Source organism: Macrobrachium rosenbergii, chromosome 50, assembly GCF_040412425.1.
Source record: "Macrobrachium rosenbergii isolate ZJJX-2024 chromosome 50, ASM4041242v1, whole genome shotgun sequence".
NCBI lineage: Eukaryota > Metazoa > Arthropoda > Malacostraca > Decapoda > Palaemonidae > Macrobrachium > Macrobrachium rosenbergii.
Window position 1 is genome coordinate 10,830,001 of NC_089790.1, and position 14,817 is coordinate 10,844,817.

The 14,817-nt window shown below is 32.0% G+C and overlaps 1 protein-coding gene across 34 annotated transcripts in view; it reads left to right on the plus strand.

Annotated features, from left to right (window-relative positions):
* Positions 1-14,817, plus strand: part of Cadps (calcium-dependent secretion activator 1) — a 760,773-nt gene that overhangs the window by 724,923 nt on the left and 21,033 nt on the right. For all 34 annotated transcript variants that reach the window (XM_067093725.1, XM_067093726.1, XM_067093724.1 and 31 more), the window contains one exon: positions 6,839-6,978. In XM_067093725.1, coding sequence (XP_066949826.1) covers positions 6,839-6,978 — 140 coding nt within the window. The remainder of the gene's footprint in view (positions 1-6,838; positions 6,979-14,817) is intronic.

Sequence of the window (14,817 nt, forward strand, 5' to 3'; positions counted from 1 at the left end):
TATTTAACTTCATATACAGTACTTTTATTTATATATTTTATATTTAGGAACAAGATTTTTCCTTCTAGATTTTTATCTTTTCCTTTTCAATTATCAAAAGCATATTTTAATTTACTATGTAGCTCAAAGGGATGGTTGGACTTGAATGTCTGATGGAGATTTTAATATTACACTTGCATGCACACTCACAGACGTACTGTACACATGCTGTACATATACATACATTCATTATATAAAATATATATATATATATATATATATATATATATATATATATATATATATATATATATATATATATATATATATATATATATATATATATATATATATATATATATATATATATATATATATATATATATATATATATATATATACATATATATATATATATATATATATATATATATATATATATATATATATATATATATATATATATACATATATATATATATATATATATATATATATATATATATATATATATATATATATATATATATATATATATATATATATATATATATATATATATATATATATATATATATATAAAATACAAATACATATATACTAGGAGCATCAAATACTAGATTTTTTCTTGCAGAGTTTTTTTTGTAAAGGGTCAAAAGCATATTTTAATATACTGTACAGCTGAAAGTCAGGCTTAGACTCAGATGACTGATTGACACTTTCCTAACTTTACTTGGTACTTTCAGGAAGACATACCCTTCAAGATTTTACTCTCAGAAGTGAACAAATGAAATAGCTTGTTCAGAGGGACAGTTGTGACAAAATGATTTTTGCTCTTGTTTTGGCATTTTTTCAAGTTTGTTTTTTACGTACTTGCCTGTAACTTGGGTGACCAGACAAATTTTCTACTGAGTGTTGCCACCTTACTCTTCTTGTTTTACAAGAAGTAGATAATCTAAATGCTTCTTAAGTTCAACAGTTAGAACTGTCATCATTTGTATTTCATGAAAATATCAAGAATTGTTTTGAAGTAGAACATCCTTTCTACTGATAAATTATAAACCCTGTTCACAGTAAATCTTTAAAAGCATTGAATGCATAAGTTTTTTTAAGTGATGCAAATTTCACAGGAATTTTGCTAGCATTCTGGTCATAAATGTGCCCTTGATTGCGGGTCTTGAATATTTTTAAAACTCAGCCTCTCACTTTTAAGTTAAAAAGAGATCTTGAGAAATGTTTTGATTTGAAATTTAGAAATATTAATAGTCATTAGAAAGAAGTTCAGTAAATCTATGGCTGTTTAAATTTTCATGAAGCAGTTTTTATATAGTTATGTTATCTTGAACAGAAACATTACACTAATCATAAGGTTTCTATTTTATTTAGAATCCAGCTCTGACATTCTTATTAAATGGAGTACAGTTCATAATTGTGACTAGCTGGGAGTTTCGTGAATGGTGTAAAATGGTTTACATCATAAAAGTCTGTTGTTATGGCACTTTGGAAATGCACTGTGTATGATAGAATAATAGCTTATAATACCTACTGTGATCAGTATATTGTATCATTATATTTTATTTATGCATAATTTTATGGAAATACACATCAAACATTTATTGAGTAGTTTTATACTTAGATACCTTAGATGCAGTAATATCCTCTGTTTGACAGGTAAAGAGCAGGTATTTTCAAGATTTTTCATAAGTATATTTTTAGTTTTAAAATTTTAGCTTTTCTGTGTAAAGCCTGATATATGTTGGTTAAAGTCAAGTGCAGAATCCAAATTCTTTACACTTATGACATTTTTTTTTTACAAATTTTATTTAAAAGCGATTTTCATTGATTTTTTGTATGTTGGCTTTTTACGATATATTGTACATATATGTATTGTCTGTTAGCTACTACCATTATGGTTATTAGAAACAAAATTCGACTTGGTATACTTACCATTTCTGATAAGTGTTTAGTGAAATTTAGTAACTCTTAGGCAAATTATTTGGCTCTTGATATGAAACTTAGTGAGTTTCTTTTTCTCATTCCCTTCAGTATGATGATTTATATGAAAGTGTTCATGCAGCTGCAAACTAATTCACCTCTATGCCAGTCTTTTGCAAATGATTGAAAATTCTATTCCCAGTGTGATGTAGTGGTTTAGTATAGATTGTTTACTCTTTTCATAAGTAGTGTTGCATGCCTTGTAGTGTTTTCTTTTGTTACAATAGACTTCCGTACTATGCTGCAACTTCCAGTGTTTTCATTTCTCCAGTGTTTTCACTAAGACTGTCCTCACATCTAAAGGAGCTGTACTACTTAAAGTTTATCATCCATTTCCTTTATGAAGCTTAATGTCTTTCTATTCACAGTTTCTTACTAATATTTTCACTGTTATACTGTAGTGTATCACCATCTTCACCAATTCTCCACAGTAAATGTACTAAGAACACTTTAAGTGGTTAGTGCTCTTTAGTACTGAGAAATTTAAAATTGTTACTCATCTTGATAATGAAATGACGTGGGAAAGCAGAAAGTCTGTTGTAAAGCCTGGAGCACTGTAGTGCTTATGTTCTCTGTTAATGTTAATACGGAATTTAGCTTTGAATTTGCCCATTATATGCATGAGAAATGATGTACATTTGCATGAGAAGTTCTGTTTATCTTTTACTGTTAGAAATACTAATAAAAGCTGTTGTTTTCTTGGTATTGTTTTTGTGTTAGCTCATGTTGCAGTGTTGTATGGTTACTGATTTATGACCCACAGTAATACAGTTAATGCACACATCCATGAAGAAAACATAAACTAAACCAAATAGCATTTTAAATGAAAAACTTTTAGTAAAATTACGTAAATTTCAAAACTCATAATATATATAGCTTGAAGATTTTGGTATACATGCATATGAAAGTATGTTTTAAATGTTTACAAAACTGTCACTTCATCTTAAATGCAATAGATGTATTTTTTATTCAGTTTAGATTGTTCAAATTACACTACCATGCAGTTCACTCTTAAACTTGATTCTTAATACAGTAAGTACTATATTATTGAATCATTTCTGTTCACTGTTAAATTGATATTGCAGTCAAGTTGCAATCTTCTAGGGGGTATGTGAAACATATTTCAGTTATTTATTTGAAGTGTTTCAAGATGTTCAATAGTTTGATATTGTGAGTTAATGTTACTCAGCTTCATTTTGTTGAAAATTTTCCATACATGGTGCTTATTATGCACATTTTATTTAATATCTAATTAACAAACAAGTTTTGTCAGAAGCTGTTAATAAGTATTTATAGAAAACCTTTAAAACTGAGTAAAACTTGTGAAATTTTATGGTTCACTTATAAATTTGCAGTAACTGAATGATTAGTAAGATTTTGATAATTCTTTTGCTTTTCTCTTGGCAGTTTATGGAACGCTTTAGAGATTATGTTTATTGATGGTATTTTTGTTCAGGACGCTCGTGGAGGAAACAGTCATCATAAATGGTGTTACAATTTTAGAGAAGAAATTTTCTTAAAAACCCTTTGAAAACATGATGGGCAAAATACTTGCAGCAAATTGTTATACCAGCCTTACTTCCCAAATTAAGGAGGTGTTGCCGATATTAAAGCCTTACTATTTGTTGGATGTGAAGGCTGCTACGACCAGTTTTGATATGGAGATGACTAGAACTTGCACTGTAACAATATACATTACACTACTACTGTACCATAGATAAGGAGTAAATTTTGTTCCACGCTATGATCACATTACATGTACTGGTTTTCTGTAATAATTTTATTAATTTCTCATAATACATTCATTGCTCAAGTTTTTAAAACTTTCTTGAACTCTCTTGTTTCCACCTAACAACCTTCTTCCTAAGCTTCCTGATCTCTGGTTACTTTTTGTACTAGACTTTGGAGAACTTGCTTATCTCTCCAATTTCGAGAAAATCCTTGGGGTATGTAATAAGGCTTTGTTAGACAAACTTTCTGCTTTTTGTTTTACTTCTCTCTGTGAACTTATTTCTTTGTCATGTTTACAGGCTGTTGATGGAAACTTGTTCCTTTACCTATGCATAAGGTTCTGCTCTCACTGATTTTTCAGCCTCTGTATCAGCAGTTTTTCATCTTGGCCTATAGAGCCTATGATTTATCAAGTTTTGTGCCAATGGGACTCCCTCCTACTATTTCTCTGTGCACACTAGACTCACTGTTGAATGAGAGTTTGTTTCCATGTGAGTAATCAAGCTTTCATGGTCTTTTTGAAATTGTCTCCCATCAGTCTTAAGAGATATTTTGGTAGGTGACACATGGACTGATTTACCAGAAAAATGGTCAATAATGATGTCTAGAGCAATGCTCAGTTGAATACACAATGACTATGCCAGATATAGGTTGTAATGAATTGAGGCTAACTTTCATTTGTGATTAAGGAGGATGAAATTCGTGACTGGAAAGATGGAGGTTAAGATAGTTATTCAATATAAATCTAAAACTAACAATTGATATTAAACAACAACCAAACTTGAAGGTAAAAGCTAAATAACATCAAGCATTTTTACTTTAACTGTTACTGGAAAACATTATTTTTATAGTCAGAGCTGTAATTTTTGTGGCCTTGAGACTTGATTGCAATATGAACAAGCAGACCAAAAGTAACAGTGAAAGTTTTACTGCCAATTCCAGTGGTACAAACGGATGGTGGATCTGTTGTATGCATTTTTCCGTAGTGAGGAAGTATCTTGGGAGCATTAACTAGGAAGCTAGGTCAAGGAACCATCCCTGATGAGACCAAAGAGGTACTATCAGAGTCATGTTTTGGCTGAGCAAGCAACAAACATTTTCCAGGATTAAGTGGATGGGACTGAAAAGTAGGAATTTGTACACCTCTATATTTTTCCAGTTGTGCATGAAGGCATCAACCTTACCTGGATTGGTAGAATAGTGGTAGTAATTTGGCACATTTTGTGGTTTAGGTGTGTAATGAAGAGATCTAGAAGCTCTTACCTGTCTACATAAGAAAATACCATTCATAGGGAATTACTTGTTTTTTCTGTTGAAGAATTGTACTATTACATTGTTTCTTCCTGGCACAAATCTTTGGATGAGGTGTACATTGACCTCCTCATTTCAGAACATTTTGTTTTGTATTGTGTGACTTACTTCCTGAACTTGTGCCCTGATTAAGGAATATAAGGAGGAAGAGATAATCCTGCAAGATCATTCTTTTTAAAAGAATCTTGATTATAGTATCTGACACTGCATCCAGGTTTTCTGAGAACCCTTGATTGATGCACTTACAAAACTCAGTGACATTACTCCAAAGCAACTGTTGAGCTTAGTTTTGCCTGATAGGGGAAAGGAAAGGTGTGTTATGACAAGACTTGAGGATATGTACAAACTTACTCGGGACAGTCTTGAACAAGATAGGTTTGAGAGCTTTCAAGAAATGCTCATAGATGGAACTTTCTTGTGTTACTTGGGTTGTTTTTACCTTTTGAATTGATGACAGAATCAGAGAGTGATAATTTGATACTCTTTGAGTAAGGTCTTCATAGATGCTAGTCTGTTTGGTTGTCGTGCCCTTTGTGGGATTGTCTCTTTGAGGTAGGAACACTTTTGACATAATTCAAGTGCCGCTGAAGGTATGAAAACTGAGATTCAGTAATCCTTCTGTCTTCTCTACCCTTGTATTATCAAGATGTCTCCAACAAATGTTTTATTCGGTTTTTATTTTTATTTGTTCATTTCCTCCAAGATTTATCCTGGAGATATGTAGTTTCACTGACTAAAGTATGCTCTCTCTCTCTCTCTCTCTCTCTCTCTCTCTCTCTCTCTCTCTCTCTCTCTCTCTCTCTCTCTCTCTCTCTCTCTCTCTCTCTCTCTCTCTCTCTCTCAAAGCTGTGCAGAAGAAGAAATTGTTGTGGAAGAGTAACTCTGAGCATTGGATAATTTTGGAACCACGTGTTTATTTGAGAAACAAGTGTCTACCAGAAAACCAGTCAATGGAATTATAGGGTACTCTTAACACATCCATATAGTAGCAAAATTCACTTCCCATGCATACATTATGGCACTGATATTGTTTATAATGTGTTTAATTTCAGTATGAGATTACCTTGTGACATGAAAGCTTTTTTTGAAGAATATTTACAGTGATACACTTTTAAAATACAGTTGTTTAAAACCACATATACAAATACTCTTTACATGTACACTGTATATCAAACACATGTTCCTTGCGAAATGTATTCACTGATGCAGCTTACCATTCACCACTGCATACTGTTCTTGTACTGTGTTCGAACAGTATACTGTATTATATGATGTAAGTAAATAGTGAATTAAAGTTTTTAACTTTAAACAGTTTCTGCTTGCTTCAGCTGTTTTAAACTCTTAAATACTTAACAATTTCATACTATGAAATGGTAGTTTTGACTTTTGTTTCATTTTGCAAGCTGTAGTGTTTTGTAGACCAGTAGAGAATTTACGTACTGTAGTAATGCTTGTTTTTCATGTTTTTTTTACATGTGAAGGTACCTAAGATAGGTGTAGGGCTTGCTTTCTGCCTTAAGTTATGATCAGTGAAAACATACATTTCTGAAAAAGCATAAGAGAGAAGATAAGGCAATAAACTTTTACACAACAGCGTGTTTTGCTGAGCAAATATTGTCATGAGAACAATGGGATTTTACACATTCAAGGTATTGTATTAAGGGTAGTTACATGCTGCTGGACTGTGTTACACTGTAAGGCTGCAAGATATTAAGACTTAAGAGCCTGTTAACTAATTTTCTTATAGGTAGCGTAAAGCATTTAATTCATCATATCTTAACATGATGCAATAACATGTTCTCCACCATTTTACCCACTACAGAAAATATATACGGACTTTGAATTGCAAGGAATTATGGAAGAGAAGCTGAATACAAAAACTTACCAGACAATAAGTCAGCGAATGGCTACTGAAGAAGCTGCTTGTGCTCTCATGGAAGGAAGCAGAAGAGCAGATGATGAGTAAGTTGTCTTCTTTTTCTCCTTCATTAACTACATCACTTTTTTTTTATTAGCATGCCATTAGTGATAAATCATAAGTCAAAGTGCTTACGAGTATACGATTGGAATAGATAAATTGTTTCACCTATTCTATACTCAGTATTAGATACAGTGTGTACAGATATCTCATATATTTTTTCTTGCGCATTTAGTGTTCTGAAGGTGCTGAAGCAGTTTTAAACCACTGAAACTTCCAACAAAATTTTTAAGCTGTTTTATTGCAACTTGATTCCACAGCCAGTTTTCTTTTTTTTTTTTTAAAAAGTTTATGACTGAGTTTGCAGCTAGTATGATAATCAAAATTTTACTTTATTTCGCATACTGTATCATATTTCTACTATTCACCATTGTATAAGTCAGCAGTTACACTTAACCAAGAACACTGTTTTATATTTGATGGAATTTTTGTGACCTAATTCTAATGTTTTCATGTGCAGTGTTCCTGTAAACAATATTTTATAGGTAAACACTTTTCACAAGAGATGAAACCTAAAAATTCTCTCAAATCTTGTTTTCATTATCTGTCATTTGTGGTGAAGACTTGAAATGATGTTTTTTTGTTAGTTGGGATTGAATTTCCCTCTAAGGAAAAATAAGGTAAATCCAGATCCCATATTTGTAAGCTGTACCTTAATAGATTTCACTACAGAAATAAAACAAGTCTCTGCAGTTTTTAGTTGGTGCTTCTTACAGTGGTAATCTCAGTACTCAGAAGTGATAGCTCGTTTCTTTGTATTGAAGATTTTGTCATCACTAGAACAAATAGTTTGACCCTTATTCTCTCTGGCATGCATTGAAAGTATCTTGATCATTCTAATTTAGCCTGCAGATGAACATCTTACATGACTAAATTCTTGAATGAAGAGAGTTATACAATCCTGCTGGTAATTTCAGCTGAGAGGAAATGTCAATGCTGGAATTGAGTGTCAAAATTTTGACAGATTTGAGTGTCAATTAAATTAGAAATTAATAACTCCTCTTTAAAAAGGAAAATCTTTATAAAAGGAAAATCTTATTTATATATATATATATATATATATATTATATATATATATATATATATATATATATATATATATATATATATATATAAATATGGTTCCCTGTTAATGGCGGGCTCGGTTAATGGCAGGCTCGATCAACGGCAATCTGGTTTCATGGCGCTTGTCTAGCGGCGGAAATCGGCGATTTTCGACACTAGGCAATTTTCAGCACTAAAAATCACCGATTTCTGCTTATCAGTGCCAATAATTGGGTACTGGCATCGATAACAGAAAATCTGTGCTTTTTTTGGCGCCGATAACAGAAAATCTGCGCTTTTTGGTGCCGATAAGCCCCAAAATTTGCTGAAAAAGAGTGAAAATCACTGATTTTTGGTTAGCAGCAATTTTCGGCTACCATCACACCCTCAGAATGGAACCTCTGCCGATAACAGGGGACTGTTTATATATATATATATATATATATATATATATATATATATATATATATATATATATATATATATATATATATATATATATATATATATATAAATACATAAACACACTCCACAACCCTGTAGTCATTGGAAAAGAAGACAGAAATCATCTCCAATGTATTTACAGTACACACAAATGCTAACACCACATTGTATGTAACTAGTCCATTGCATATTCTTTAAATTTTAGGATGAAGTGGAATTCTGAATCACAGGGACATATGCCTTTTAGTGAACATTTTGGGAGTCTAAGGCTCTTGAGAGGCTTTTGAAATACCTTTAGACAAGTTCTTTCTTTTGGCTTTGTTCTCCTTTGTCCTAGAATTTGTTGTGCATGTTCAAATAGTAATGTCCTTTTATAAGCAATTAAATTTTAACCTTGAATCCAGGGGACACAAGAAAAGCTATCCTTTTCTTTTTCTCAAAGCAGCAGTAGTAGCAAGACAGTGCCCCATTGTTTACATAGTAAATATTTCGTTTAGGGGACTTGGAACGAGATTATGATTAAGGAGAGGACTTATTGAGTCCAACCTCCTAAAACTAGGCTGCACCACCAGCAAATGATTCAGACTTGCCCCATCTGACGGGTTTGTATGTTAGCTAGCATCACTTTAGAATAAATTTTTCATGTTCCTTTCCTTCATACATTGTGGCTTAATACAATGAGATGTCAGATCCCATGTTGAGAAGAAATCTACATTATATCCATATGCCATTAAGGCTGTCTTTGGGGTAAAATACAGTTTGCTTCCATAGTGGATCTCATGTTCTATGCTTTGTTAAAGCTAGCCACACAGAGCACTGGTATCTTCCATTCTCAGCCAGCATTAGAAATTACACTAAGAAAAATGCTTATAAAGATAAAGCACTTGCCACTTAGTGCAGCCACAGTTTTGCAATGGCTCATTTCACCAATGAGGAACTTAATTACTTCCAAGTTCCTCAACCTTCGCTTCCTGTCAGCAATCCATGTTTCAAGAGTATGTAATTTCATAAGGTTTTAGAAAGGTTCATATATTGAAAGAAGTTATTCACTGAATGACTGACTTTCAAAAGTGTAATGTTCAAAAACTTACTTTTTCGTCAGTATTTTTATCTCATCTCACATAGTTGGAAGCAATAGCAACAACCCTTATGTCAAGACAAAAATGACTCTCAAGCTCTTCAGCTATCATTTCACATTTTTTTTATCATCACTTTTTTCTGAATCCCCAGTTGAAATCTCTTATACTGAGCACCTATTAATTAAGCAGAAATGTGAGCTTTGAGATTATAAACAGTAGAATTTTTCAAGTTTCATTTAACTCTTGATCAAACAGATCCAGACACTTCCCTCTTTCACAGTGAGTACTTTTATCTATGGCTATTAACTTCAGACTACTACAGTCTGTATAAGGAACGGTGGCAAGTCAAATCACTTGATTAAAGACAGAACATGTACCACACATGAATCACTATCTAAAACGCCACAGTTACATAGTACGGTAATGGCATCTATGACAGTTCTTTTTAAGGACATGAAGATGGTGTTTAAATATAGAGTACTGTGATTATTTGTACAGTACCTCTATATGTATCTCCGTAAAAATTCTATCACATGAATATTTTTTGCATAAGATGCTCAAGCAGTTTGTCAGATTTGATTCATAAAACCTTTGAGCTTTACAGATGTAAGATGTGTGTTTCTTTGTGAAATAAAATAGGTAGCAGAAGCTCTTGCATGTTTGGTTGTCAGTTTTTGTGTTATCTTTTTGTATCTGCAATGCACCTTACTTTAGATATTGTTAGTTGTAAATAAATTTATCTTTGGATTTCGTTAGGTCAGGAAACCAACTAACCATTCATTACTAGACTGAAAAGCAAATTAACTTTAGATTTTTCTTTTCATTTATATTTTTTTAACTTCTTTTACTCCATTCTATTAATGAGAACATGCGAGCCCAGTCATAAACTTAGTATTTGAGATTGGTATTATGAAGAACATTTATATTTCTTTACATTCCAATAACTGCTTAGCACCCTTTTATTATAACTTTAGGTAACTCACTTTCATAAGAGATGCTTTTGCAATATTGTTCGATTGGTTTTATTTGAAATATTTTGGCCTTCTGAAAGTATAGTCATATATGTCTTCATAAGCATATGTTTGTGTTTTCTTTCACTTGTGTAAGGTACCATACTGTGTATGAAAAGGCTGCACCATGTAAATATTTCACAGCTTGTATCTAGATCTCAGCCCGTCCTATAGATGTTGATATACTTGATATTACATAATGTAGATGTGTGCACCTCCACTGGTATCTATTTCATACAAATATTATGAATTGTATAGTTTTCTGATAAAGGAAACAATGTTACATACCATAACCTCACCTTTCTTCATAGCAGATTTTTACAGCTGACAATTTCTTTAGGTTAAGGTATATGAATGATCTTAAATGACATGAACTTATTGAATTACCCATTTTAAATCCATTTTCATAACATAATTTCATAACCAACCTTCAAGTTGAGTAAATATCTTCATTTTATTTTGTACAAAACTATCCATGGTGTAATGACCACAGAATACTTGAATCTAAATTGTAATCTACAGTATTAGTTCACATTGCATATGTCATTTCAGCTGCCATCAAACATTGGTGTTACAATATTTATAGAGGATAAACAATGAACTTCTGTAATAATCAAGTTCATCATTAAGTAGAAATCAGTTTCAGATACAGTACTTGATTTATTTTGTTAATGACCATAATTAAAAAGTGAAAAATTATCAACATATAAAACAAAATGTATTGAAACTGCACATTAACCTTAGATCCACATGGCTTTCAAGTATGTACTTTGTAGATGAGATATTTGTCTTATACAGGTGCTTACTTACTGCAAAGGTTTATCATTTAAAAATAACACATCATTAACCCTTTCAGATTCTGATGACCCACAGTCATATCCAATTCTCAACTGTTGAGATTCCAGTGATATAAAATGGCATCATCCTTAGAAAAATGTTAAAATTTATGAATCAAAATTTGTGTATGTCATCCTCTGTATGATGCACGCAGCTCATTTGAGGTAGATCAAATGAAAAACATTTTTAAGAAAAAGCATCATAACACCCGACGTTATCAAAGGTGCTAATATTGAATTTTACATGAGGTGCACTCAGCAATCTCAAAATTGATGAGGAGGTCAGAATCTGAAAGGGTTAATATTCCAGATGAAGAAACCTGAAGCCCAGTGTGAAAAATATAATAATGAATGACCAATAGTAATAGAGTATAATGTACTGTACTTGTCTGTCTTATATATATATGTTTCTTTTTGTGCACAGTAAACATCCAAAAGAATTATATATATATATATATATATATATATATATATATATATATATATATATATATTTATATATATATATATATATATATATATATATATATATATATATATATATATATATATATATATATATATATATATATGTATGTATATATATATATATATATATATATATATATATATATATATATATATATATATATATATATATATATATATATACATACACACATCATATGTATATACACACATATATACACACACACAGATGCCATAGTTTAGTACAAGCACTTTCCTTACATCTTCAAGGGTTTTGGTTCATCTCCCAACCTGCTGGCCACAATTCACTGTAGCTCTTAATGGGTCATTAAAGGGGCAAGGGGTTAGCAAAAACATAGTTCTGGCACCAGTTGCTTCTAAGGGGAAAAGGCATATGGTGAATATGCCTGTAATAGCCAAAATGATTTCTCAACAATTTGATTCCTTCACACTTTTTTGGTACTCACTTTACTACCAAGCCTTAAACACAAATGAAGGCTTGGTAGTGACAATCATTACCAGGAAGTGTGACGAAATTTAGAATTTAAGATGTCTAAGATGTCCCTGTGGCAATTACAAATACAGTATTAACTTGTGATAAAAATTACTAGTAGATTAATATATATATATATATATATATATATATATATATATATATATATATATATATATATATATATATATATATATACCACTGGGAAAAAAGGAAAAGCGGTTGTCCATACAACTTTTCAATTTTCCCTGGTGGTGCTTTGACATAAAATCATGCATAAGAGTGATTATAAGTATATACAGTATAATATATATATATATATATATATATATATATATATATATATATATATATATATATATATATATATATATATATATATATATACACAGTATATAGAGCCTTGGTGGCTCAGTTGGTAGAGCAGCGGCCTAGGACTTCATAGAGGTCCATGGCGCGGGTTGAAATCCGCAGCCGACTGGTCAGTGAAGGCGGACACTTTGCTATCCGTGTAGACACCCCGGGATTACTTATGTAATCAACGGATAGGTTTGCTGAAAAGTAAATGGGTGTTACAGGCTAATACACACATAAACAAAGCCACTCCAACATCTTCTAAAAACATAACAGACACCTCACATGTCTCGAACTGTCGACCTACCTGCCCAGTTCTCCTTGCTGCTTGGGAGAAAGGGAGCTGGGGATTGGCACGATACACGTACACATCGTTACCGGGGTCTAAGCGACGTCAGGCAGGGCAGCCGATTGAGGCTACGGCCTACCCCAATGCCAAATCAAAGTCCTTCTAAAGAAGGTATCGTGCTCACCCCATATAGAAAATGGGAAAAAAGCACGTTAAAACGAAGAAGATATATACCGTATATATATGTATATAATTTTTCATAGGTCTATCCTAACCCAAGTGGAAGCTTGTCATTGCTAAACAGTAATCAGAACTCTCTATAACCTCTGAGTGAAGACTAATTTTTATACTTCATTAAAATATCATGTAAATAGAGAGGGATATCATGAAAGACAAAAAAATATGTAGTCACAAGAATTCATTATTTATTTGATGAGCTAATAAACGAACAGCAAGTTAAATGTTATCAATATTACCAGTATTTTGGCTCTTGTTAAACAACCCTCGACTTTAAGGCAACATTTTACGCTACAGAAGTAAAATTGCAGTATGTGATAGTGGTTCACTAGTGAGTCATACTATGCCAAGAATATCACAATGTAGAAATTTTGTAATATGTTCCTTTGTATTATAGTTTCCTAAGAATTTCACATTCGACTTTTTTAAAACTTGGTAACAGTGTGCAAAATATTTTCAGATTTTGAAGTTTGACATTTTTTCCTCTTTTTAGAATCTGTATTGTGTGGACTTCAATCTTTATTCTGTTATTATTTGTTTCTATTGGGGGTGTCATTTTCATGTCGTGTTTTAACAAAGTGTAACTGTGCAGCAAAATGTTATTCCGTATTTCTGATAATTTCTGTTGCTGTGTTTAGTTTTCTGTTATCAGATATTAAAAAAAATTGCTGTGTATGCTTACATCGAATGCTATCAAAATCTCAAATAATTGAATGAGCTGTAGCCATAAGGATTTCCATACACTGAGACAGTGTTGGCCAAGAAAATCTGACATAACATGGCTGGGCAATTTATACCATAAAAGTTACTTCATAACCTGCTCAGGGGAATACAAAAATACTTTTTTCGTAATGGTAAGCTTTGCCAAACATTTTAAGTTCTTGGAGATACAGATTTTATATATTTTTGGTACAGTAATTCCTGTAATTATTGATTTTATTTATGTACCAACTAACGTAGCCTATAGGCTACATAGGGTAACCTTTACCTGGTGTTTGGGAATAAGCCGGGTAGTCAAAGGTTATGAAATATGTAGAAATGCCCAGTATGGATATCCATTTACTTTTGTCTTAATTGAGCTAAGAAGCATTTGTAAGTAAATCCTTTAAGGCAATGTTATTTAGTAATTATGAGTTAACATTTTAATACATCACTATTACTTTATGGATATGACCCATTGATCATGTTTCCTTACATCATACAGTGGGTATGTGATATAGGTAGCTAGCACTAGGTAGTTTTTATCAAACACTTGTTCCTTTTATCACTACTGGGCTACTAATACACAGGACCTACACATTACATGTGCCAGAGCGAATTGCTGTCTGCTTTTTGCCTGTGGAAATGGCTCACCTGCCTGCCATGAACCATCCCCTGAAGAAATAAAGGAGAATTTGGTTGGTGGCTGGCCATGTGTGTACTATGCCACATGCTTTTGTCAGCAAGTTTAAATGGTGAAAGAGCTCATTTTTAAGCTGTCTGTATGAGTTATAAGTTGGATGATATCCTCAGTGGCATGACCAAATTCAAGAGACAGACACAATGAAGAGAAAAGCCAGTAGAAAGGTA